General features: G+C 44.1%; 1 protein-coding gene across 1 annotated transcript in view; it reads left to right on the top strand.

The window, feature by feature from the left end:
- The window catches only part of KDM4B (lysine demethylase 4B), a 731,006-nt gene that overhangs the window by 513,090 nt on the left and 190,913 nt on the right, over positions 1-27,003 (top strand). Inside the window, exon 19 of the mRNA XM_068233805.1 lies at positions 18,170-18,289. Coding sequence (XP_068089906.1) covers positions 18,170-18,289 — 120 coding nt within the window. The remainder of the gene's footprint in view (positions 1-18,169; positions 18,290-27,003) is intronic.

The following is a 27,003-nucleotide window of genomic DNA, read 5'->3' as shown; positions in this document are numbered from 1 at the left end:
ATACTAGCTATACTGGGGCACACTGGGCACTATACTAGCTATCCTGGGGCACTATACTAGCTATCCTAGGGCACACTGGGCACTATATTAGCTATACTGGGGCACACTTGGCACTATACTAGCTATCCTGGGGCACACTGGGCACTATACTAGCTATACTGGGGCACACTGGGCACTATACTAGCTACCCTGGGGCACTATACTAGCTATCCTGGGGCACACTGGGCACTATACTAGCTATACTGGGGCACACTGGGCACTATACTAACTATACTGGGGCACACTGGGCACTATACTAGCTATTCTGGGGCACTATACTAGCTATCCTGGGGCACACTGGGCACTATACTAGCTATCCTGGGGCACTATACTAGCTATCCTGGGGCACACTGGGCACTATACTAGCTATCCTGGGGCACACTGGGCACTATACTAGCTATCCTGGGGCACTATACTAGCTATCCTGGGGCACACTGGGCACTATACTAGCTATACTGGGGCACACTGGGCACTATACTAGCTATCCTGGGGCACTATACTAGCTATACTGGGGCACTATACTAGCTATACTGGGGCACACTGGGCACTATACTAGCTATCCTGTGGCACATGGGGCACTATACCAGCTATACTCGGGCACATTGGGGCACTATACTAGCTATCCTGGGGCACATTGGCACTATACTAGCTATTCTGGGGCACACTGGGCACTATACTAGCTATACTGGGGCACACTGGGCACTATACTAGCTATACTGGGGCACACTGGGCACTATACTAGCTATTCTGGGGCACTATACTAGCTATCCTGGGGCACTATACTAGCTATCCTGGGGCACACTGGGCACTATACTAGCTATCCTGGGGCACACTGGGCACTATACTAGCTATACTGGGGCACACTGGGCACTATACTAGCTATCCTGGGGCACTATACTAGCTTTACTGGGGCACACTGGGCACTATACTAGCTATCCTGGGGCACTATACTAGCTATCCTGTGGCACATGGGGCACTATACTAGCTATACTCGGGCACATTGGGGCACTATACTAGCTATCCTGGGGCACATGGGGCACTATACTAGCTATTCTGGGGCACACTGGGCACTATACTAGCTATCCTGGGGCACTATACTAGCTATCCTGGGGCACACTGGGCACGATATTAGCTATACTGGGGCACACTTGGCACTATACTAGCTATACTGGGGCACACTGGGCACTATACTAGCTACCCTGGGGCACTATACTAGCTATCCTGGGGCACACTGGGCACTATACTTGCTATACTGGGGCACACTGGGCACTATACTGGCTATACTGGGGCACACTGGGCACTATACTAGCTATCCTGGGGCACTATACTAGCTATCCTGGGGCACTATACTAGCTATCCTGGGGCACACTGGGCACTATACTAGCTATCCTGGGGCACGATACTAGCTATCCTGGGGCACTATACTAGCTCTCCTGGGGCACACTGGGCACTATACTAGCTATCCTGGGGCACGATACTAGCTATCCTGGGGCACACTGGGCACTATACTAGCTATACTGGGGCACACTGGGCACTATACTAGCTATCCTGGGGCACTATACTAGCTATCCTGGGGCACACTGGGCACTATACTAGCTATACTGGGGCACACTGGGCACTATACTAGCTATCCTGGGGCACTATACTAGCTATCCTGGGGCACTATACTAGCTATACTGGGGCACACTGGGCACTATACTAGCTATCCTGTGGCACATGGGGCACTATACTAGCTATACTCGGGCACATTGGGGCACTATACTAGCTATCCTGGGGCACATGGGCACTATACTAGCTATTCTGGGGCACACTGGGCACTATACTAGCTATACTGGGGCACTCACTATATTAGCTATACTGGGTCACTATACTAGCTATACTGGGGCAACTATATTTGGTCACTTTGATACTAAGTATACTGGGACAATATACTAGCTGTACCGGGGTAACTAGACTCCCCAAACTGTGCTTGCTGTGCCGCCGTGAATACCCCCCCCCCCCCCCCCCCCCCCCCCGAGAAAATTTTGGACGGTTACCGGTCCACGGGCCGTAAAAGGTTGGGGGCCCCTGGTGTAGAGGGAGATCCATTTTAGCATTGCCCTTCACTACCCCTCCATGTACCAGGGAGTGATCTGGGTCTGTGAAAATCCTGCAAATTCGGACCGTTCAGGTTTCTCAATACGTATCCTCCGGAACGCCCGCATATACGGTTTTTGGGGGGGTGGGGGGTTTGAGTGAAGTCGGACGCTAATTTTAACATTGATATCTGTGGCTCTGGTTTTGTTCCGGGCAAAAAAACAGAGCCATGGATAAGTTTCTAGTGTGCACCTACTCTACAACAAGTGTGAACCCACTCTCGTGTGTAAAGGTGCATACTCACGCACTGCAGAAGCCAATGACGGGAGCGGATCGTTCAGGAACAGCCTTATCAGTCCGCCGACAGTGCGTACACATGAACTACAGTCTGCTGAAAGTCCGCCCAGCGGGAGGGTCAGACGTACCCGTCGTTGGCTTCTGTAGTGCGTAAGGTGCGTACACGCACTACAGCAGCCAACGATGGGTCTGCTGGCACCTCCCACTGGGCGGGTTTTCAGCAGACTGTAGTGCATGTGTACGCACTGTCTGCGGACTGATAAGGCTGTTTCTGAACGATCCGCCGGGCGGATCGTTCAGGAACAGCCTTATCAGTCCGCCGACAGTGCGTACACATGCACTACAGTCTGCTGAAAACCCGCCCAGCGGGAGGGTCTGACAGACCCGTTGTTTGCTTCTGTAGTGCGTGTGTACGCACCTTAAAGGGGAACTTCAGCCTAAACAAACATACTGTCATCAAGTTACATTTGTTATGTTAATTAGAATAGATAGGTAATATAATCTCTTACCCACTCCGTTTTAAAAGAACAGGCAAATGTTTGTGATTCATGGGGGCTGCCATCTTTGTCATGGGGGCAGCCATCTTTTTGGTTGAAAGGAGGTGACAAGGAGCAGGAGACACAGTTCCAACTGTCCTCTGTCCTGATTACCCCTCCCGGCTGCACACGCTAGGCTTCAAATGTCAAATTTAAAATGTAAAAGAAAAAAAAATTGCACCAAAAGCAGAACGAGAACAACAAAATCAGAAATCCCATCATGCTTTGTACAGCATCAGGGGAAAAAAGCCCGGGCAGTTTTCTTCTGTGCAGCTAAAAATGAGGCTTGTATAAGAGAAACAAAGTTCTGATGCTGTGAAACTGTTAAAGAAACCTTTTCAGTGCTGCTGAGTCGATTTTTAGTCCGGATGTTCACTTTAAGTGATATTTTGGCCCTTCAAAGGCATTTTATCTTAGGATATGTTAATGAACTCAAATGTCAACATATCTGACCACAATGTCCTTAGCAACAGCTAGAGGCAATCAATTTGCGCCCACTATACCTTAAAGGAATACTGTAGGGGGGTCGGGGGAAAATGAGTTGAACTTACCCGAGGCTTCTAACGGTCCCCCGCAGACATCCTGTGCCCGCGCAGCCGATGCTCCGGCCCCGCCTCCGGTTCACTTCTGGAATTTCAGACTTTAAAGTCTGAAAACCACTGCGCCTGCGTTGCCGTGTCCTCGCTCCCACTGATGTCACCTGCGCAGTATGCTTCTGGTAACATCAGCGGGATCGAGGACACGGCAACGCAGGCACAGTGGTTTTCAGACTTTAAAGTCTGAAAATCCACAAGTGAACCGGAGATGGGACAGGAGCATTGGTGAGTGGCTGCGTGGGCACAGGATGTCTGCGGGGGACCATTAGAAGCCCGGGTAAGTTCAACTCATTTTCCCCCGACCCCCCCCCTACAGTGTCCCTTTAAGTTATAATTATATTAAACTCACATTTTACAGCCCTCTCAACAATGCATCAGACAGTAATAGTAAACCTTATGAATCAACAAATGCAAATAGTCATTTTGTGTTTTTTTTCTTTTTATATATTTTTTTTCTGTCTGTAACTGACTCAATATTTTTTTGATACAAAAACTTTTTATTTTTTTATTTTTTTTTTAAAGGCAACACTACACACAACAAAATGTGCAGCTTGCACATGTCACACTTAAAGTGGTCAAATTGTAAATTAACACATTTTCTCCAGTTTGCATAATGTACTGGAGAAATTGTGGCCTAGACATTTATGGACAAATACAGGCTTCCAGCTGCCTATATGTCCTACACAAGTAGTTTTAAATATGTTAATGTAATAATTAAGGGGACCTAAACTGAGAGGGATATGGATGTTTCCATTTAAACAATACCAGTTGCCTGGCAGCCCTGCTGATCTTTGTTTGCAGTAGTGTCTGCATCACACACCTGAAATAAGCATGCAGCTAATCCAGTCTTACTTCAGTCAGAGCACATTATCTGCATGCTTGTTCAGGGGCTCTGGCTGAAATTATTAGAGACACAGGATCAGCAGGAGAGTCAGGCAACTGGTATTATTTTAAAAGGAAAAATCCATGTCCTTCTCAGTTTGTTCCCTTTAAGTATAAGTGCACCCTGTGCTCAAATATCAATAATATAGTAGTATAAGTGCACTGTGTGCTCAGATATCAGTAATATAATAGTATAAGTGCACTGTGTGCTCAAATATATAACAGTAATATAATGAAAAAACTAAACTATAAACATTAACAGTAAACATTCATTACCAGTTTGTGTAGGCATAGCCGGCCTTTGACCGGAGCAGTCGCTCAGGGCGCCGGCTTCCAAGGGGGCGCCTTTAGCTGGCTACCTATACTGAGGGCACCCACACCTGATTTCCTATACTGTGGTCACAGATAGCTGGCTACCTTTACTGAGGGCACCAACACTTGCCAACCTATACTGGAGGCACCTACGACTGGCTACCTATGGGGTGATGGAGACCTTCTTCTGACTTCCTATACTGAGGGCACCTATGCTTGGCAACCTATATTGAGGGCACTAACACATGAGATCCTATACTGGGGGCACCTATACCTGGCTACTTACATATACAGAGTCTGAGGGCATTTTTTTTGGGTGGGCGCACTGCGGCTATAATGCATGGTGCAAATTGTCGGCGCTGTGTTATTATTCGAAATGGGGGGGGGGGGGGGCGCTAACTGTCCCACTGTTTTTATTAATATTCCTGAAAGGTTCTAGCCTTCATTTTTAAGTATATTCAGGATAATGCACTCTTTCCATCCATTCATGGTTATTAATAGTATTTTTTAAATTATACATATATGATGTATCATGGAGATCTAAGCATTTGGTGTGATGTGTCACAACGTCAAAAAGGTTGGGAACCACTGTACTAGGTTATATTTCTAGAGAAAAGGTGAATTGCATATAGGCGTGTGTGTGTGTGTGTGTGTGTGTGTGTGTGTGTGTGTGTGTGTGTGTGTGTGTGTGTGTGTGTGTGTGTGTGCATGCGTGCGTGTGCGCGAAGAGGATGAAGGGGGGCTCAAAAATCTGGTTTCGCTCAGGGCGCTGTGAAACCTAAGGCCGGCCCTGTGTGTATGGAAAAAGGCCACATTACATCTCAGTCATAAACAATAATTGAGACATGCTGTTTGTCTCCCTGTCAGGTACATTTTCCGGTGGTCTGTTATGTCCACTACCTTGACCACTTAAGTCTGTGAAGACTGGTATGTCAGGAGAGGGGTCTTGGGGACTTGCTGGTCTTTGAGACATAGGCGGTGTTATGGTTGGATAGTAGGGGTGTGCAGGCCTCTGACCATAAGGTTGGAAAGTTAGAAAATATCAGTTGTGATGGTCATATATAGGTTGCCCATAATAAGGTGGCTGTCTGTATTGAGCAGAAGGGTGACCCATATGAGTCTGGCCATAATAGGGAGGGGTCTTGTGGTTCTGGGGTGACACATTTGTCTATCACATCAATGATAGCACGTTTGGCACACAATATTTTCTCAGATGGGATTTTTTTTGAAAGATGGCACTAAACTGAGTAGAAATTGTATAGGTGTGGAGAGGTGGGGTGGAGAAACTGGAGGTTTTTATTGATTTGCTAAATTGGAACCAGCGGAATGTTAACCTCACTTATGTGTGGAGTCACATGGGTATCTCCTTCCTGGATCTGTGCATTTGGATGGAGGGACAAAACCTGTTTACCAGGACTTTCCGTAAAGCCACAGCTGGGAATACCCTTCCTCACACCACCAGCCATCACCCACGCAGTTTGAAAGATCGTATGCCTGCGGGCCAATTCTTGCGGATCCGCCGTAACTGCTCTCGGGAATGCGATTTTGAGTTGGAGGCTAGAGCCATGTATGATCGGTTCCGCGATAGAGGGTATAGACATGAAACGTTATGCTCTAGTGTTGATGGGGCCATTAATACATCTAGGGAGACTCTTTTGGGAGGGGGAGTGAGATGGAAGGAAAGGGAGAGATCTAATCTCATTCAGTTTATCAGGCCGTTTAATGCCCAGTGGTCCAAGGTACAAGAAATTTTGAGCAGACTTTGGTCTGTTTTAATGACTGATCCTGACATTTCTAAAATTGTAGGTGAGAGACCATTGATGGTAGCCCAATAGATGTACGGAGGCGCCAACAGGATAAAAAAATTACTAAAATGTTTGAAACATTCGGGTGGCGGCGGTGGACCAGCCACTCAAAAATGGACTTGATGCTGTCACTTGAGAAACAAACAATTTATTCACGTACTCCACGAACAATATCGCAACGCGTTTCGCGGGCACAATCCCGCTTCATCAGGCATTCAACAATGGGAGTATTACACTAGAAATGACAGAGATATAGGTATATCAGAGCGCTGCACAAGTGTGATGTTGTCCATATAAACATTACATAATGATATATAGTATATAAAAGAATTAATCATAAAAAATAACCATAAAACATAGGAATAACAGTATGGAAAAAATTAAAAAATACAGTAGTAATCAGTGATTTATGAGCAAGTACAAACAATCAGGTAGAGTTTGGTAAATTGGTTGGTAATTTGAAATGCAAAAACTTTAATTGTATTCTGTGTATGCCCCTATCTGGTGGGTGGTGCGATATCAAAAAATAATAATGCTGAGGGCAAAAGGTTCTGAAAACTTTTATCCGGTGGAAGAGGGGGGGGGGGTTGTTTATTTTGTTAGTGAGCAAGGGGGTATTTGAAAAAGTTGTAATTGATGGTAGCCCGTAGGGCACCCAGTCTGCGTGATACTTTAGTTAACTCCCAGGTTTCAGCCAGGGCAAGCAACTTGTGTCTAGGGGGTAGACCACCAAATGGCATGTTTAGGTGTGTTGGATGACCTGTGTGTCCGTATGTGGATGTGACCAAAACCTTTCTGAACTCAACAGCGCTGCGTAATATGTTGGCGCTATATAAATCTAATAAATAATAATAATAATAACAGGAGATAAAGAGTGGGAGATACAGAGTTTTATAAATTGTAAGTCTAAATGGACTGTATATCAACTTACCTGCCCATGCAAAAGGATTTACATGGGGATGACTACCCAAGTCCTGAAGAAACGCATTGGACAACATCTGAGTGACATTAGATTTGGTAGATAGAAGAATGGAGAATTTAGGAGTACAGTTGCGGAGCACTTTGGAGAGGTACATGGAAGTGATCCATCTGGCTTAAAAATTTAGGGGTATATTTAAAATACCTGATAAAGGTATTTAAAGGGAAGATAGAGAGAAGGCCCTCCTCCAGAAAGAAAGCTGGTGGATATATGTACTTAATGCCTTGGAGCCTGCTGGCTTAAATAATGAATTGGACTTCACCCCCTTTCTGTGAGATCAATATATAATTGTAATGATCCGCTCAGCTGGATGCACTGGCAGACAGCTGTTTGACCATTCCTCTAGTCTGTGGGCTGCAGGTCTCTGCAAGAGAGACCTGTCTTTCCATTACAAGTTTCTGGTCTGTTCTGCTGCTGAGGAATTTGCATACACTCGTTATGCAAATCCCCTACCTGCCTCCTTTGATGACTGGCAGTATAAAGAGCTATGTTTCCCAGAGTCCTTTGCTGGTCATAAGGGTTAGTCCTGTGAGACACTGAGTGTCAGCCTTGCTTTTTGTTTGAAGATTAGCTTAGAGTAATTCCTGGAACTGCACTAGGCAGATTCCCTAGTGCAGTTAGGATTGCATATCTGTTTTGTTTGTCTGTAGCGATTGTCCTGTCCCAGCGGTGGTCGACAGGAGATCGTTCTGATCTTTGTTCTTGGAGTATAGCTGGGGCAGCGGTTGCTACCAGCTATCTCATCTGCCTGTCTTACTTGGATCCGTCTGATCTCCATCTCTCTTTCTATACTTGGATCGCACTCGCCTTGCGCTAGTGCTGTGGATCCTTCTGTTCTGTCTTCCTGGATCGCACTGGCCTCTTGCTTTGCTGCTGTGGATCCTACCTCTCACTTGTCCCTGTTTTCGTGTATCTGTCTTGTCTGCTTCGAACGCTTGCTGGAGGCTCGGTGAGGTAACCGTTAAGCAAGCGCTCGCGTCCTCTGTTTCATGTTTGTCTGTCGGTGGTTAGTTAGGCGTGCTTGTCTCTGTTGTGCTTAACACGCGGAGACCGCGCATAAACGCGTGCACTGTTGCAAATGAGTGCGGTGTTCGCGTTTCGTTAGCGTTTGTTATTTTCCCTATCTCCTCATTGTATATTTGCTGTGCCTTTGCTACTCTCGTGCTCTGCCTTGCTGTAGCCTTGTGTCACCTCTGGCAATCGCCTCTCTCGCGATTGCGTTCCTACTTCATATCTGCTGTTGTGTATGCACCGTCGCGGGTTGGCGACTAGTTTGGTGCACACACATACAATCTGTCCCTTTGCTCAATCTCATTCGCAATCGCTTCTCAGGCGATTGCGTTCTCACTCGGTTTTCTTTGTTGTGTGTCCGCCGTCGCAGGTGGCGGCTAGATTGGTGGACATACATACATTCCTCATCTGTGCTTATTCGGTCTTGTGTCGCTGTTAGCAATCGCCATCTCTGGCGATTGCCTTCTCACTTTGTCTTCATGGTTGTGTGTTCATCGTCGCAGGGTGGCGACTAGTTTGGTGGACACACATACCCTCTGTCGCTTTGATCTCTCTCTTTCAGGGCTATCTTGCCCTGCGTTTCTTCCCTTCGTACAATTCCTGTCTGGCGTCTGTGGCAGGGCAGAGGAGCGGTTCCTCTGCACTCCACAGCTCCACCTGTCGACAAGAATTTCCCTCTACAGGTGCATTGTACCTTTTGCTGGGTTCCCTCAAATTACACGCTTGTGGAGGATTTCCGCAGTGTCAGCGCACGTCTTGTGCGCTGATCACAGAGAGAATTCCACAATCGTTACAATAATGAACTGTAATGACTCCTTGAAAAATGAGTACAGAGTGCAGAGAGAGAGAAATCTCGCCTAGCTGTATTCCTGTAATGATGCCGAATGAGCTAAGAATACTGTGTTGTTGTTTTTTTAAAAATAATTTTTATTGCACAATAATAAGTAAACCATGCACAGACTTTTCAACTGATCAGAAAAAATACAGATGTTTCCATGAACTGTCCATACATTTAACTTGATCTAAGATTTCTTAGTGCAGATATATATATATATATATATATATATATATATATATATATATGTATGTATATATATATATATATAACCCTCCCTCTATTCCCACCCCCACCCTCTCCCCAATAACTTCTACTACAACAGGAATAAATAAATCTTTCTGGATATTTGAAACCACACTGCTTCATGCAACATCTTGTCACCAACAGGCTACCTCAGTTCTATGATGTACATCTAAAATAAAGTTTTTTACTTATTCTTCTTGTTATACTCTAGCAGCCCACAGCAGGCTAGAGCTAACCATGTAACATTCCTATCTCGAGCTTACCTAGAGTACCTGAAAGTTGTTCTTTACAGTACAATGAAGTATATTTAAAAGGTTTCATGAGTGTCGCTATTTCCTCTGGTTTGTAATATAATTCAATAAATTTCTTCCAAGTGGAAAGCAATTTTTTTTGTTTTCTTTTCTTTATGTGCTAAAGTCAAAATTTGTTCTCTGTCGAATAAGAATTTTAGTTCCTTCTTAAGTTCTCCCAGAGAAGGGGTGGACGAATATGAGTACATTTGAAATCGGCGCCGGTAGACTTGGGCGCAGGATTCAGCGGTATATGGCTGATCCTGCTTCTGCACAAGTCCGGGCCGTTTTAATTACTATTCCCCCTCCAGGCCGACATGGATAGTGGGGGAATGAAATAATTCGGCTTCCAGCGATTGCTGGAGGCCGAATTATTGTGTTTTTTAAGCAACCTCGGCTCCGTCTTCTGACGGACCCGACGTTACTCACTGAGCGCTGCAATAGGAGTGATTCCTATTGTAGTCTATGGAGGCGCCGGTTGCGCCCAAATCTAGCAGCGCTGAAAAGCACTGCTCCGGTTATATAGCACCTTTCTAGGTGCTATCAATATAATATGGACTAAGTTAGTCTGTTTAAACACTTCTCTTCTACCCTTTTCAGGGTTCCAATAGTTAAACAGCAACATCCATGGATCCCTCTGTATATCTCTCTTACACATTCGTTTTATTAGCCTGCACACCTTATTCCAAAAAGCAACCACTATAGGACATTCCCACATACAATGATACAAATTAGCATTTGGAAGGTAGGGCATTGTGGAACATATTTGGGGTTGGGGAGAGGATTTCTGTATCGTATGTCAAATGCATACTTAGCTTTATGTATAAACAATAAGTGTGATTCCCTCCAGACTTCATATGGTATCAACTGGCGTACCATGCATTCCCTGCCAATATTTTTTTGGCTGCCCCTGGATCATTAAAAGTTTTTTTGCCAACCTTTCATGCTTAAGTGTGACACCTTTTCCTGTGTCCCAGTAAGCAAATCTTTATAAGGGCCTGTTTCCACTACAAGCAGATTGGATGCAGAAAAACTGACTCCAATGAATGCCTATGGGCCTGTTTTCACTAAACGCAATTTTTCTGATGCAGATTTTCCCATAGGCATTCATTGGAGTCTGTTTTTCTGCATCCAATCTGCGTGTAGTGGAAACAGGCCCTAAAGTGTGGATAAGGAGACTTCCTTATTACGTGGTTTTATAAGCCTGTCAAAGGAGGTGGTTTCCAATGAGGACATATTTTTTAACACAGAGGAGCAAAAAAATGTTATTTGGGCATAATACAAAAAGTGGGAAGGGGGTCGCTATACTTCTGTCTTATTTCCTTAAAAGTAAGTAACAGTTTTTCCCTTAAATCAAATATATGACACATCATGGTGATTCCCCATTTTTCCCACAACAAGAACCCCTTATGCTGAATTGCGGGAGGAAACTCAGGATTACTCCATAAGGTCATGTATTTTGATATCTGGGTTGGCAAATTCAACAGTTTTCTAGTTTCTCTCCAAGCCAGTATCTCTTAACATCACGTTATTCTTGATCCGTGTTGGTAAATTTTTATATCTAGCATGTAATATCCCTTTTAAATAACATCCAAGGTTCTACTAGCTCTGATTCAACGTCTATATTTGAAAAAACATTGGTTTCATCAATCCACTCTTTCGTATGGCGGATAAGACATGCTAGATTATATAGTCTGAGGTGTGGTACGCTCAGCCCCCCCCCCCCCCCCCAGTTCTTTGGTAATTGAAGTTTTGATAATGCAATCCTGTATTTATTTTTCCACATAAAATCGGTAATTGCTTTCTGTAACCTTTTTGTATCCTTGTGTTTAAGAAGCATTGGTATATTCTGCATAGGATACAAAATCCTACCAAAGGACACCATTTTAATTAAACCTGCCCTACCTGTTAAATTCAAAGAAGGAGAATACTGTGTTTTACACACTATTATCATGATGAGCTGCTGTGTCTAGCAGCCGGAACTATGCCTGACAGTTTCCTGGAGGAAGAACCAGTCTGGAACGCATAAATAAGGGGAAGGGATCTGCCTTCACCAGCTACATCCAGTTGAAGCCCATAAGAGGCGGGTGCAATGCGTAGGTGGGCGGGGCCTCAACCCGCACTGTGTCCTGGAGTGTTCTGGAGTCCCTTGATCCAGCTGTGGACTTAAACTTGTGTTACGCATGCTGCTAGTCTCTGCCACCGGAGACCTCGCCTGATCTGGGATTGAGGTCTGGCGAAGCATACAGGGAACTCCGCGCTGCTTTGCAAGCTGACTGAGGACGGACGAGTGGTGAAGATTCCCATTGTCGGTCTGCTGATCTAGCCATCTGTACTTAAGTTTTAAACTAGTGGGCCTGAAGACTTGGGACTCTGTCAGATATATCTGTACCCTCTCTCCGGTTGTTGTTTTCCCCCTCCTGCTTTGAAGGAAGCCAATTGCCAACGGTACTGGTACCTTTGCATGGGTGATGTGTGGAGAGTGAGAGGCAGTGTGTCTGGGCACGGAGCGCTCCAGTGTTTTTAAGTGTTTTAAATTGATCATTTTTTCCCTGCGTTTCGTACTAGTAAAATTTGCCCTTTCACTTAGAACCTGTGGAGTGATGGAACTAATTTATTATTGTTAGAAATTGTATAGAGAGGTCATCCAATTTGGCTCTATGTTCATCTTTTTTTTTCCATATGGATGACTGCCTTCTCAATGGATGGTATTCCTTTATTATCAAATTCAAACCTTGACATTCCTCTACCTGCTCTTCCAAGGCCGGTTCTAGGTGAAATGGGGCCCTGGGGCAGAAAAAAAATCGCCCCCCCCCCTTACACATACAAATTAAAAAAAAGAATTTAGTGGCAGGCCAGGCATCAGGATCTCCCCCACCACATTGATGAAGCCGGGTGGCAAATGGGAATCCCCCTCCCTCCCCGAGTCCCCCCCTTACACATACTAATTAAAAAAAAATAATTCGGTGGAAGGCCGAGGCAGCAGGATCCCCCAACCAACTAAACCCCCATCACCACCAAAGGCCCCCCCGGCTAACACCTCCCCCCCCCCCCCCCCCCCCGCGCGCACATCCACATGTTATAACATATATACATATTGCATGGATTGCCTGACTCACTACCATTAAGATATACGAGTCAGTCAGGCTCCAGACAGGCTCACCGCACGCTGATGCCGCCAGTGATGACGCTGATGACGTCACGTGACGTCGTCCTCTTCTCTTTCCTCGCAGGCATGGACGTCCACGCACTGACGTCCATGCCTGCGTGATGTGCATCCAGGAGGTGGAGCCGGCAGCGCTGAGTGGATGAAGAGAGGACAGCTCAGGAGTCGGGACACCGGGTGGTATCCATGGAGACCCGACGCTGGAACGGTATGTATCTCTTCCTTCCTCCCCGTCCCCGCTCCCCAGCTCTGGCCAGGCTCAAATTTTATAACCCAGCCGGCACCCACACACCCAGGAGTCAGCAGCCCAGGACACAGGCAGCAGGCATGCATGCACACAGTGTCCCAGGCTGCGCAGATTTTTATGTTTGCTGCCGGCCGGGGCCCTGGGGCAGCTGCCTTCCCTGCCTTAATTGTAGCGCCGACCTTGTGCTCTTCTTATGTTAAAACTTAATCTATACCTATAGGACTCATTACGTGAACATAGGGGGCTGAAATGAGTGGATGGACTCTCTGGGGTGTGCAGAGGGATGTTCTTCTCATCTTCTTGCACAGATGTAACACTAGTATCCACTGTAAGGTCCACATCTGCAGGTAGATTGTCTTCAGTACTGTTAATAAAGGATAATAATAAATCTTACCTTATTCTGAATAAGTTTCATGGCTTTGTCAGTCATCAGTGTCAATGCTTACAGCCCAGTATCCATATGTGGCTTGAGGAAGTCCAGAAATGCAGCTAATCTATATGCTCTCCGGTGTTTGGCCCCTGAACCACTTTTTTGGTCAAGTTTTGGTTTCTCCAACTCCCTTTTGAAGTTATCACGAACAGATTTCCATCTGGTTCTCAACTGAGCAACTGAAAAAAAAATGCATTTTGTTTACACTTGCAGATTCCTTGCAACAGGACATACATATGCACCACTACATTACTAATATAGGTTGGTGACGTCCACTATCCAGAACATAGTTTTGGATACCTGCAGAAACATCGGCTGGAACTGCAACTGGACCAACTTCACAACCCTGGACCAGGCCCTTGGCCTAACACCCAGTCACCTGCCTATCCCTGCACCTTTATTTGTGATGAGGCCTTTGCCCTTTCAGATAATCAGGCCTTTTTCACAAATAGCCATGGCAGCTTGAAAACCAAAAAAAATTGCAACTAAGCAAAGGCAGGAAAGTGGTGGAATTCACTTTTGTTATTATACCTAACAAGTGGGCCTTTTGCCATACAAATGATACAAACACATTTATCATTTGTTGTGTGAACTGTGGAAGGAAAAATAGTTGAAGAGGATGTCATCCCTCCCACATTTAAAAATATGGTGTTGCTTTTTTAAAGTGTACCATAGCTGACAAAAGGAAAAAGATTTATACATACCTGGGTCTTCCTCCAGCAGCATCCGCTCGGATCGCTCCCACGCCGCTGCCCGCAGCTTCGGGAACCCGGGTCCCGTCACTTACGTCAGGCGGAGCCAGTGTACACAGGAGAAGTGCGCCCTCTACATATCTCTCCAGCGGCTGCTGGAGAGATACGCAAACAGCGCACTTCTCCTGCATAGACTGGAGCTGCCTGACGTGACGGCACCCGGTTCCCGAAGCTGCGGGCAGCGGATGACGGGGCATGGGAGCGATCTGAGCAGATGCTGCTGGAGGAAGCCCCAGGTATGTATAAATGTTTTTCCTTTTGTCGGCCCTGAGTCACTTTAAGAGAAACCCAAAGTGCACTCATTGGCTCAATATTTCATCACTAGAGAGTGTGTTATACAACTTTAAAAAGCATTACTAGCATTAGTTTTTTTTCTCATAAGCAAATCACTTGGTATTGTATGATTGCAGAATTGTCCACAATTTTTTTCAAATACATATACTGTATGCTTCAAAACACAGATGTTATTTTTTTCTCTATTATTCATAAGAAACAACTCCATACATTTGCGGCTGGTTTCTAAAAATGACATTGGAAGAAGTATTGATCCTAAAAACACACAGCCTCAGAAGGCCCACCATGTCTGTGTTTGTATAAGGCCTACTTTAGTAGTTATGCATATTACAAGCCAATCAGGATTGCCTTCTTCAGTGCAGACCATAGCATTACATAGGTAAACTATACAAATGACAAGGTAACGATACCAGGTTCACAACAGGAGTACAGAGTACAAGGTACATTTTCCTGTGGTTCCACCAATCTGGTATATCTGATCATGTGTGCTAAATGCCCCAATGTGATGTACGTGGGAGAAACTGGACAAACTCTGCGCAAACGTATGAATGGACACAGGCACACTATTAATGATACCAAATCTGGACTCCCAGTTGCTACACACTTTCGGTCCAACGGACACAGCATGGATGATCTTCGTGTCACTGCCCTGAAGGGTGGCTTCAAAACATCAAATGATCGAATAATAGCAGAAACAAAATTTATAAATTGGTTCAAAGCTGTGCAGAACGGTTTGAATAAGGACAACAACTTCTTATATTGGTATGAGGCGGATGATATTTAAACTTTCTCAGCCATTCTAGCTGAACTTGTGAACTAAGAATTTATGATACCTCTGGGTCAATCCTAATCCAGGTCTGTGAGCATGGCGTAAACAAGGATGCTTGTCTTAGCTAACAACCTTTAACCCCATTTAGATGGTCTGTTTGAATTAAAGAGAATCTGTATTGTTAAAATCGCACAAAAGTAAACATACCAGTGCGTTAGGGGACATCTCCTATTACCCTCTGTCACAATTTCGCCGCTCCTTGCCGCATTAAAAGTGGTTAAAAACAGTTTTAAAAAGTTTGTTTATAAACAAACAAAATGGCCACCATAACAGGAAGTAGGTTGATGTACAGTATGTCCACACATAGAAAATACATCCATACACAAGCAGGCTGTATACAGCCTTCCTTTTGAATCTCAAGAGATCATTTGTGTGTTTCTTTCCCCCTGTTCTCATGCACTGAAGTTTCAGGCTGCTTGTTTTTTCCTGCAAACAGCTTTGCCCTTGTCTGTAATTCTTCAGTATGTGAAAGCCCAGCCAGCTCAGAGGACGATTTATCCAGCTTGTAAAAGATAAGAGAGAAGCTGCTCTAATCCTAAATAACACACAGGCAGTGTGCATAGAGGGGCCTGGAAGGGGGAGTTCATAGCAGAACCACAACACTGAAGAACTTGGCAGCCTTCCAAATACAGGCCGACAAGTCTGACAGGGGAAAGATACATTGATTTATTACAGAGACAGTGATAGTATAAAGTGCTGCAGTAAGCCAGAACACATTAGAATAGCTTTTTGAACTTGTAGGATGATAAAAAACAGGATGCAATTTTTGTTACGGAGTCTCTTTAAGGCATCCTAATGACATGTATTTATGCTTGAAAAATATATCTGTTTTCCCTTTTGATGTTGCATGTATATAAGCTGTCTGTACCACCAGCCTGCAAACTAACAGGATATAAGCCCGACGAAGGCTGAAAGGCCGAAATCTAGCTTATTTTTATTCATTTTTAGTTAGCCAATAAATGGTATCATCCTGATTTAAAACTTCTTGCCTATACAAATAACTCATTGATGCTAGCAAAAAGCAGATTAATGCCAGCATAAGAGTCAACTTACTTTTATCTACCTTGGTTTTATCTGAAAATTTGTCTCATAGATCCTCAGAAAAGTAGGCTGCTATATCAGCCCTCACCCTATAAATATTCAGGGTGTCTTTATAGTCAGGATGCTTTTTGTCATATAATTCTGGGTGGTCCTGGATTTTGGTGATAAGCTCCTCCGTGTTAAACCAGCTTTTGCGAGACATCTTCGGGGTTTTTTCAGCCATTAGCTGTGTGTGCAAACAGAAAGTGCACAGATGTAAAACTAGTATCCATTGTAAGGTCCACATCTGCAGGTAGATTGTCCCGGAAAACACTTCACATTTAAATAGTCACGAAACAAAAAGCGTGAACGCTATCGCCCAATAAAGCGATTTTGTGAGCGTTTTGCGCTTTACCTATACCTTCCATAATAGCAAAATCACCAAAAACAAAAAATGGTGCAGGCAGCACTTTGGTCAGTGGAAAGCAGATGAAACACGCAGATGTGAACAGTCCCATAAGGAATCATTGCACAAGCGCTTTTAGGGCAATTTTGAAAATCGCTGGGCTTTAAAAAAGGCGAAAACCCCCTAGGTGTGAACAAGCCCTAAGTGACTGCAGAATAGGAAAAATTCTACTCCTAGTGCATTTTACTGTGGGACAAGTGTACATTTGATACTTATACATTCACAGGTATTTTAAATTTTAACCCTGGTCCGCGGCCCACTGCTGGTCCATGGGCTGTTTGCTGGTGGTCCGCGGGTCTAGCCTCTTGCCCCCACCTCCCCCTGCGGCTGCCACTGCTGTTACCTTAGCTGGCGGCCGCGTCCTCTCTCCTCCTGCATGTTATTTTGCTTCACAGCAGCGCGCCCCACGGCTGCTGTGATGAGGCAAAACAGGAGAGTTGCTTCCTGTAGCTGCGATGTGTATCGCCGTTACCAGGGGAACCGCTCTCCTGCTTCCTGCCTCATCACAAGCAAAATAACACGCAGGAGGAGAGAGGAAGCGGCCGCCAGATAAGGTAACAGAAGCAGCGGGGGGGGGGGGGGAGTGAATGCTGGGGCAACTATACCACACACTGGGGTAACTAGACCCCCTATACTGGGGCAACTATGCTTGCTATGCCGCCGCAACACCACCCCCCGCTGCGTATGACACTGCTGCGTATGACACTGCTCACTGACACACTCCCTCCCCCCACACGTCACCTATCGCCTACGCTGCAAATCCCCCCACCCACACAGTGTCATCGTCGCCCCCCCCCCCCCCCCCCCCCCCCCCAGGTCCCCAGAGAAAATTTTGGTCGGTTAGCGGTCCCCGGCCCGTAAAAGGTTGGGGATCCCTGTTTTAAAAGGTTCAAACTTTTTGTGACAATGGTCCTTTAAAATGTGCAAACTTTTTTTAACTCACAGTTTGACATTTGGCAGGGGTGTCAATATTTGCGCATAACTGTATATTTATTTGTCTCTGCTTCAAAAGCCTGCTGTACTTCTGATTTTGACATACTATGCTTGTACTACTCTCTCAGAGCAGAAATTGTATTCAAGATGGACCACCAGCAGAGGGCGAGTTGGTGGAGCTTAAATGGGTTGATGGAAACGTTTACAAAGCCAGATTCATTTCAACAAATGTCACTTTCATATATCAGGTAAGAAGCATAAGCAGTAAAAGTTTTCAGTGATATGTCATTTTAAAAGATTTGCTGTGCTTTTAAAGACGTTAAGTGTTTTCTTTTTTATGATATGTACTTGCACTGTTGTTTTCCTGGTCAGTTTAGTTATTATTTATATTCCGTAACTGTTTTAAGGCTAACATCATCTCTTCCTGCATAGTCATTCAGCCGATCTCTGTGTGAACAACTGCCCAGCATATCATTCTTTTCACATGTGCCTAATTAGCTAGGTGAAAATAAACTGATATAAATATAAAACACTTGTAAAAATAAACACTTGTATTTATCCTCCTATTCCTAAAAAATAACCTTTTTTTAGATATCCCATGGTTTATTTTATATTTGAACATTTACAAAGAAGATTTAATGTTTTGTTGTCTCTGCTCAATGGCAGCTTATTAAGTGACTCTACGTGAAAATCCTTGAACTATTGAACTTTTTCTGCTCTTAGAAGTATTCTGTCAGGAAAACATTTATGGCTGTAATTAGCTTATTAGTGAGGTTTACTATATTCCTGACAAGGTACCAGAAGCTATCACTTCCATGTCTAAAAAAAATTACTGTCAGCAAAATAAAACAAGTCAAACAGCCTAGTTATTAATAAGTCAAACAGCCTGGTTATTAATATGTTTTGCACTGTACATACACGTCTATCTCATCATGTCCAATCTAAAGTAACCCTGAGTCAAACCTTCCTTTGTGTGATCTAATCTCTGTTTTTCATGCTTAAACTATGTGTATCTTGCCATCTAAACTAGCTGGTGAAAGCTGCAGAATGTAATTTTTTTTTTTATTATAATAATTTTTTATCGATTCATTGCTTTAGAAAAACCAGAGAAATGCAATAAAAAAAGTCATCATACGATAATTGCAATGATATACAAATGATGAGTATCATAAACTGCACACTATACTCAAAGCTGTCATTAAGGCTACATTTCCACTAGTGCTGTGCGATTTCGTTGCGGAAAACGCGTAAATGAATTTGCACGCGGATGCAAATTTTTATGCAAATTTGCATGCAGTTTCCATGTATGCGTTTTTAACCATCTTACTGCCTTTGAGCTCCAAGAAGTAAGTTGTCACCTCAGGAAGATGTTTTTTTCACAGAAAGTTACATGCAAGGACTATCTTCCTGTTTCTCCGTGTGGGTTTTGAGAATGCGATTGAGTATTTTGTCGTGTGCTGTGGAAAAAAATGGATTCTTTGGGTTTTGAAGAGGTCTTGCTGCTCTCCATGTTGACCTGTGAAAGGGCAGTTTACTGCTCCGTATGATGATCTGCAGATGCATCCAGTCAAGTTCTTTGAGTACACTAGGATGTCGACAGCATCGTAAGTACTTATATGTAGTAAATAATAAACTAGTAATAAAGATACAGTTATTTGTTAACGGTAGTGGGATAGTTATTGAGCTATTTTTTTTTAGGTTTGATCAACTATTGCAGTTTTTGGGTTCTGATCTTTGTAAAGAGGATACCCGATTCCGTTCTGCCATCATTCCAGAGGAGAGACTGTTGGTGACTCTCAGGTGAGATGGTCAATTTATATATTCTCCAGGTACTCCTGTACGTTGTACCATTGTTTATATTTATACCATTGGCTGTATTTTTATGTTCTGTTAGTTTGCTTTCTTACTTTGTACAGTGCCATGGAATAGATTTGTGTGTTATCATTCAATACCCATTGTGGGCTAATACCTGCTTTGTGGCCTATGTAATACATTTTTTAAAAAATGTACATATCCAAATTGAGAAACTACACAGGAAAACAATAATATTTTTGGAAGTTTACTTACATGTATTTAAATGTAAACCAAACTTGAAACAACATTTCTCAAGTGCAAATTTTGTTGTAAATAAAACCATTAAAGCAGGAGGATTAGCCATACTATGCCAGGGAATAAACACATATATAAGTAGATAAATACTTGATCTACTTACATAACACATGCATTGTAATGTCCACGTTTTGATTTCAGTGAATTTTATATAGTAAATGAAGAGAGTTCTGTTCCTGGTGGGAACCATGTCTTTTGCCCACAGTTTGAGGCTAAATACTGATGTAATTTCCTCCCTTAACTTTTTTCTTTTCTCCTCCAATCGCTGAGTCACATCAGCCTTGCTTGTAAACACAAGTGAGCAGAGGATCATGTTTCAGCTAGGCAGAGAAATAAAGGGAAGAGGAGGAATATATTATAGATAAAAATAACCCCCAGCATGCAACTGAATGGCATTGGCTATTAAAGGGCCAGTGCTCCTTAGGTATGTGATAACTCCAAACCATAACGGCAGAAAAAGTTTTAAATGCAAGATTAGTATCTTTATCACTTAATACACTCAGACCAGTTGCTGTTGAAATTTAATTTTTTATGGTGACAATACCGCTTTAACAAGGGTTATCAACAAAATAGTTTGGATTGGATTATATGAACATAACAGTGCAATGATTTGTTTTGACTGAACAGTACTTAAAAAAATATATATACTGGACAGTAGTATAGTTTTTCAACTGAGTTTTGTCCCAAAACAAAGTTTGAAATGATTGTACTGATAGTACACTGTTTCCCAAAGTTTTCCGTTATCACCCCAAATGTAAAATCCACCCAGGCCTTCCCCCGGTGACGTAATGCACTTTTATTTCACACCTGTTGTGCTGCGGTGACTGCTAGCATCCTGACACACATTAGACCATGCTGGTGGTCAAAGAGGAGCAATGCCTGCAGTCGCAGTAGCAAAACAGGTATAAAGTAAAATGCACTACGGCACAAGTTACGTTTGGGGGCGGTCTGCTCCTATAGTAATTTCTTATTCAGTTGTATCATAATCAAACAAGAACCGTGTCATAGATGTTTCTGCTCTATGTTGTGTTGAAGGATCTTGTGGCCTTTTTAGAGTGTGGTAGCTGTGGATTTCAAGAAGGCTGACTTGATTACCACCATCATTGTTAGACACCTCAGGTAGAGATCTATAACTACTAGGCATGTAATTTTGGACTCGTCCCATGTGATGTAGTTGTGATGGAGGCAATGATGTATGAGGTTCAGCTTGCTGACTCCACAACTACTATGATGCAGAACTCTGTAACCCTATTGAATGGGGAACACAACCCTCTGGCTGAGAGTTACCTTGGCGTTTTTGTTTTGTTTTACCTATGTACTTTTTGGTTAACTGAATGAGGTCAATATGAACATCTGTATAAAATCCGGGACTAATCTCATCCATGTTTGGCAGCACAGAATTTAAGAGTTTTTAAAAGGAACATTCTCCACAGTGGCGCTTTGACGTTCTCTCTTACTTTTCAAATACTCCAAAATGTCTTTGTAAGTTGATGCCATTTGCGTGTGTTGCTCTATTTCCTCTTGCATTTCAGTTGCTCTTCTCTTCTGTCTAACTCTACTTGTTCTATATATGGTAGAGGAAAAAGTTGAGGTTCTGGTGGGCTGTGATGACGGCAGCTCAGAAGCAACCAGAAGCATTCTCAGTAATGTCAGAGTTGGATGCTGCAGATGTGACACTACTCTAACTTTCATCCTCTTGTGTATGGGTGTCCATAAAACTGTCTTCTGTACTGTAATAGAAATTATAAAAACAATAATTAGCACTTATGTAATGTTCAAAAACGCTTGTGACAAAAAAGTACAAGACAGGAAATATTTAGAGCTGTGTATAATAATTACCTTTGTGGTTCATAGCAGGTCCTCAGGAACGATAATAGTTTGAAATGTTTATAGTGAGGCTGTGGTGTACTTCTGCTTCCACTCCTTTCCAATTTGTTCAGCTTCTCAAGGTCCTTCACTGACCTCCATTTATTCATCATGTGTTTCACTGTTGGAAAAAAGAAATAATTTTTTATCTATTTTCTCGCAGGTTTCATGCTACTGGACAATCATATGCTGCACTGCACTTTTCATTTTGGCTGGTGAAGACCACTATTTCACACATCGTCAGAGAGACCTGCATATTCCTATGGAGGAAACTTCAACAAATATATATGCCTGTTCCGGACTTTCAACAATTGTAGGAGATTGCCAAAAGATTTTGGAGCAAATGCAAATTCCCAAACTGTATTGGGGAAGTTAATGGGAAACAAATTAGGCTTGTCATGCCACCAGCTAGTGGAATGCAATTTTTTTGTAACTACAAAAAATATTTTTCTATTCTAATGGCGGTGGCAGACGCAGAATACAAATTTCGTGTACATCGATGTAGGAGCTTTTGGAAGTACTAGTGATTCACTGATTCACAAATTTTCTGAAAGACTTCACTATTTACTCGCTTGGAGAATGGGATGCTGGACCTTCCACCACCAACACCATGGCCTAGGACCACTACTCCTTGTTTTCCTTACACTTTCATCGGTGATGAGGCCTTCACACTTTCCAAAAACTTAATGCGACCAAGAATAACTTTAATTTTAGGCTGAGCAAGGCTATATGCATGGTGGAATGTACATTCAGAATTTTGGACAACAAATGGCGGGTACTGCATACACCTATCAATTTAAATGTGGACACTGCTGTTGCTGTGGTGAAAGCAACATGCATTTTGCACAATTGTGTAATTAAGCATGAGGGAAGTGCTGCAGGGGAAGAAAATGTGCAAGCTCTACCTGGTATTTCGTGGTCTGGCGGGGGAGACAACAATGAGGCCCTTGTAAACCGTGATTTGATGGCAGCTTACTTTTTGACGAGTGCTGGACAAGATGTGTGATAAAATATTGTCTTCAGGAAAAGTGTGCCACAACATTTGCTTTTAATAAAAAGTTTAAACTGTTCACAATTATTTATTATTTTATTTGGTGTTAGACACACTGGTGTACATTTATTAAGCTGCTAATTTGTAAATTGCTCACATTGCTGCTAACCAGGTAAAATTGTACCCAGTATTGGTCGCTAATATAGTTGCCACTGTACAGGTGGTATAGTTGACCTCTACATGAATAGATAGGTGGTATAGTTGCACACAGTATAAGTTGTATAAATGCCGAATGTCAGCCGCAAGGAGAGTGAGATGGAGGTGCTGATGCTGGGCCCAGAGGCGTATCTAGAGAGGTGCAGGCATGGCTCCTGCCATGGACGCCGCAGCACCAAGGGCGCCATGCCTGCCCCTGTGCTGCACCGCTATGGCTGCTCCTGTGACTCAGTTTTCAGATCAGATTAATTCTGTTATTTGGGGAACATGGCTACTTAATTTATTTATGTAGAGCTTACTTGGCTCAGTGTTAAAAAAAAGAGGACAGAGAGGGAATAAGAAAAGATATTTCCAAAAAAGTAACTTCAGCGATATCCCAAGCCAAAAAACAAAGGCAACCATAACACATTCAAGAAAGGATGCTTTTTTTAGAGGGAAAGGGGGTTTTGATGAGGGGAGGGGGGGCACAATTTCAGTGTTTGCCATAGGCTTTATATTACCCAGATACGCCCCTGGCTGGGCCATAACCATACACAGATTACACAGTACAAGCAGGTTAGCTTGGGACCTGCAAAACACATTTGCCTGCAGTGGCATAGCTAAGGAGCTATGGGCCTCCCCCCAAAGCACACTATAACAATTGATACGGTGCACCAAGACCTCCCAAGAACAACCACAGTGCCAGGTGCAGTAAGGGGATGGAAATAGCTTGTTAATGATTATTAACATTGAAAGCATTTATAGAATTGTTCATTACAAGCACAGACCAATAAAGAGCTAATTCTGTGCTTGAGAGAGTTCCCCACGGGGCCCCTCTGACCCCAGGGCCCCGGTGTGATCTAAACCTCTGCAACACCTATTGCTACGCCTCTGCTTGCCTGCAAACAACAAAACACAATACAGCCCATCTACAGTCCACTCATCTTCTGTCTTTCTTTCTTTTGATGACAACTTGTCCCAATCTGGTGTGAACTATGAAGTAATCTCCTCCCAGGTTCTCCTGCCGAGTCTTAGATCCTTATAACTAATATGGGCCTTGTCATATAGGAAAGGGTGCTCCTGCACCTTTGATTTCAGAGCCTCAATGCTGAACTCCATGGTTTTAGTCAACAAAGCGTTTTAAATAAAGAACAAATAGGAAATTGAAAGGAGGAAGTAAAAAGCCAAACTTTATTGTACGCGTGTTTTTTAATGTAAAAAACGCATGCAAATTTGCCTGGAAAACCGCAAGTGAAAATGAATTTCCTATTATACATTAAAGGCAAATTGCACGCGGTGTGTGCAGTGAGCGAATTCTGATGGCTCTGCTGTGCAGATTCTTTTTCTGCGCAGTCCACCGCGCAGATTTTTTGGCAAGTGGAAACAAGCCGATTGACTTTTATTGGCAATGCGAATCGGCATGCAGAAAACGCATGCAGATTCACTGTAGTGGAAACGGGCCTTAACATGGCCAAATTCGCTGACAGCTAACAAGTAAAAGCAAATGGCCTAGCTTATCAGATCCAATTGACTTTAACCACCCTGGCGTTCTATTTCCCCAGGATTTCCGTGCAAAAAGTGGTTCAATTAATTTCCAATAATTTTCAACCAATTTTTTTTATATATTGAATTCAATTCAGGTTATTGTATTGAATTCAATTTAAAAAAAAAGTGTTTGCTGCGAGATGTTGATGATGCTGTGTGACCCTGGTGCCAACAACGCCGATTGACGGGAGATATGTGATCGCAGAGGGAGAAGCACAATCCGCCAAGGGACATGGAAGAAGGCACTGGGGAAGCTATCAGAGGTACGCGACGAGGGATCAGCATGCCAATGGTGAGTATAAGACCCAGATGTATTAGCCAGGTGTAGTTAGCCAGATGTATTAGCCAGATGTGCAGCCAGGTATAGTTAGCCAGATGTATTAGCCAGGAATAGGTAGCCAGATGTTTTGCTAAGTATATTTTGAGCCAGATGTTTTGCCAGGTGTATAGTGAGCCAGATGTTTGCCAGGTGTATAGTGAGCCAGATGTTTGCCAGGTGTATAGTGAGCCAGATGTTTGCCAGGTGTATAGGAGACAGATGTGCAGCCAGGTCTAGGGAGTCAGATGTATAGGGAGCCAGGTTTGCGGGTGCCTCTGCCCCCCCCCCCCCCATTTCCCCCGATCCCCATACTCCCCCCTGACTGTGGCCGGGTGTCCCTTCTGTGGGGGGGGGGGGGATAGTCCCCCTTCTGTTGAGGCTGGTCGGGGACTCCTGTGTGTGTAAGGGGGAGATTCCCCTACTATGGGGGTTAGTTGTGGCCGGTCGGGGACTCCCCCTTCTGTGCGGGGGTGTGTGTTCCCTTCTATGGGGGCTGTGGGTGGCCTCTCCCTCCTCTTTCCCCCCCATCCCTCCCTCCTGATCCCCCATGCCCTCCCCCCAATCCCCCCCCCAGTCAAAAGCCCTGATCTACTCACCTGAGGGATTTCTCCTGCGGCGGAAGCTGCGCACTTCGTCCTCCATCGCAAAGTCTTGTGTTCTCTGTAATTACAGTTACGAAGCTTGGTGACGTCACCGAGCCTCGTAAATGTAATTACAGAGAACACAAGACTTTGCGATGGAGGAGGAAGTGCGCAGCTTCCGCCGCAGGAGAAATCCCTCAGGTGAGTAGATCAGGGCCTCTGACTGGGGGGGGGGGGGATCGGGACGGGGATTTTGTGGGCACGGGAGATCAGGAGGGAGGGATGGGGGAAGAGGAGGGAGAGGCCACCCACAGCCCCCATAGAAGGGGGGACCCCCCTCCCCGCACAGGAGGAGGATCCCCGCAGGCTACGACCAGCCCCCATAGAAGGGGACTCTCCCCCCTACACACACAGGAGTCCCCGACCAGCCTGAACAGAAGTGGGACATCCCCCCACACAGAGAAGGGACACCCGGCCACCCGCCCGCAGAGAAAGGGGAATCCCGCACGCAGCCAGCACATTCTCTGCCCTGCTGGCTGCACAGGAATTCCCTAGGGTGGCTGGATGCTAGTTCTGCATGCTGGGGGTAGCACAGATCGCTACCCACAGCGTGCAGACAGGCATCCAGCCATCCTGGGGAATCCGTCTGATCAGTAAAAAGTGCAGCGGGCGGTGCAGAGAAACAGGAAATCTCCCTGGCAGCATGGAAGAGCTCAGCTTTTTGCATATTTTTCCTGGACGAACGCAGGTCGTCCATACCGCCAGGGTGGTTAATAGTCCCTAATATCTTGGCTAACATTCCATGCACATCAGTAATCATAATCCGTGTATTTTGCATTACAGATATTAACAATAAGAGTAACACAAACCAACTGTTGCTTTATCTTTAAGATTTACAAACAGGGAGCGGCAAAAGGGAAAGAAAAACAAAAAACAATCATAGCAAACCACGAAAAAAAAACAGCCTATATGGACAGATAGGGATTCCAGCAATATACATCAAGTATTAACATTCATCATAAAGGAGACATGAATCTGGGAGTACAAAATCCTCATTGTTGATAGCTAGCTGATTCCTAACTATTGATTCCATCACTAAATTCCTCTGAACCAAGGAAAGTAATATAGATACTGATATTTTATCAGATTTCCAGTTTATGGTAAACAAGTGTAGGACAGCTAAAATGATCAGATTACAGGGCAATGATCTTTAGGCATGTCTTTAAACTACACTAGCAGTATTGCCAATCAAGGGGATATTTGGAATTCCAGGAATATGTACTTTTGAATCGATGCCTCTACATTAAACAATAAGATAGCAACCAGAGAACATATGAAATGGTGTGCCTATGTTGC

This window comes from Hyperolius riggenbachi, chromosome 1 (genome assembly GCF_040937935.1).
Source record: "Hyperolius riggenbachi isolate aHypRig1 chromosome 1, aHypRig1.pri, whole genome shotgun sequence".
In the NCBI taxonomy this organism is placed as follows: domain Eukaryota; kingdom Metazoa; phylum Chordata; class Amphibia; order Anura; family Hyperoliidae; genus Hyperolius; species Hyperolius riggenbachi.
This window is presented reverse-complemented; position numbering and strand designations above follow the sequence as displayed.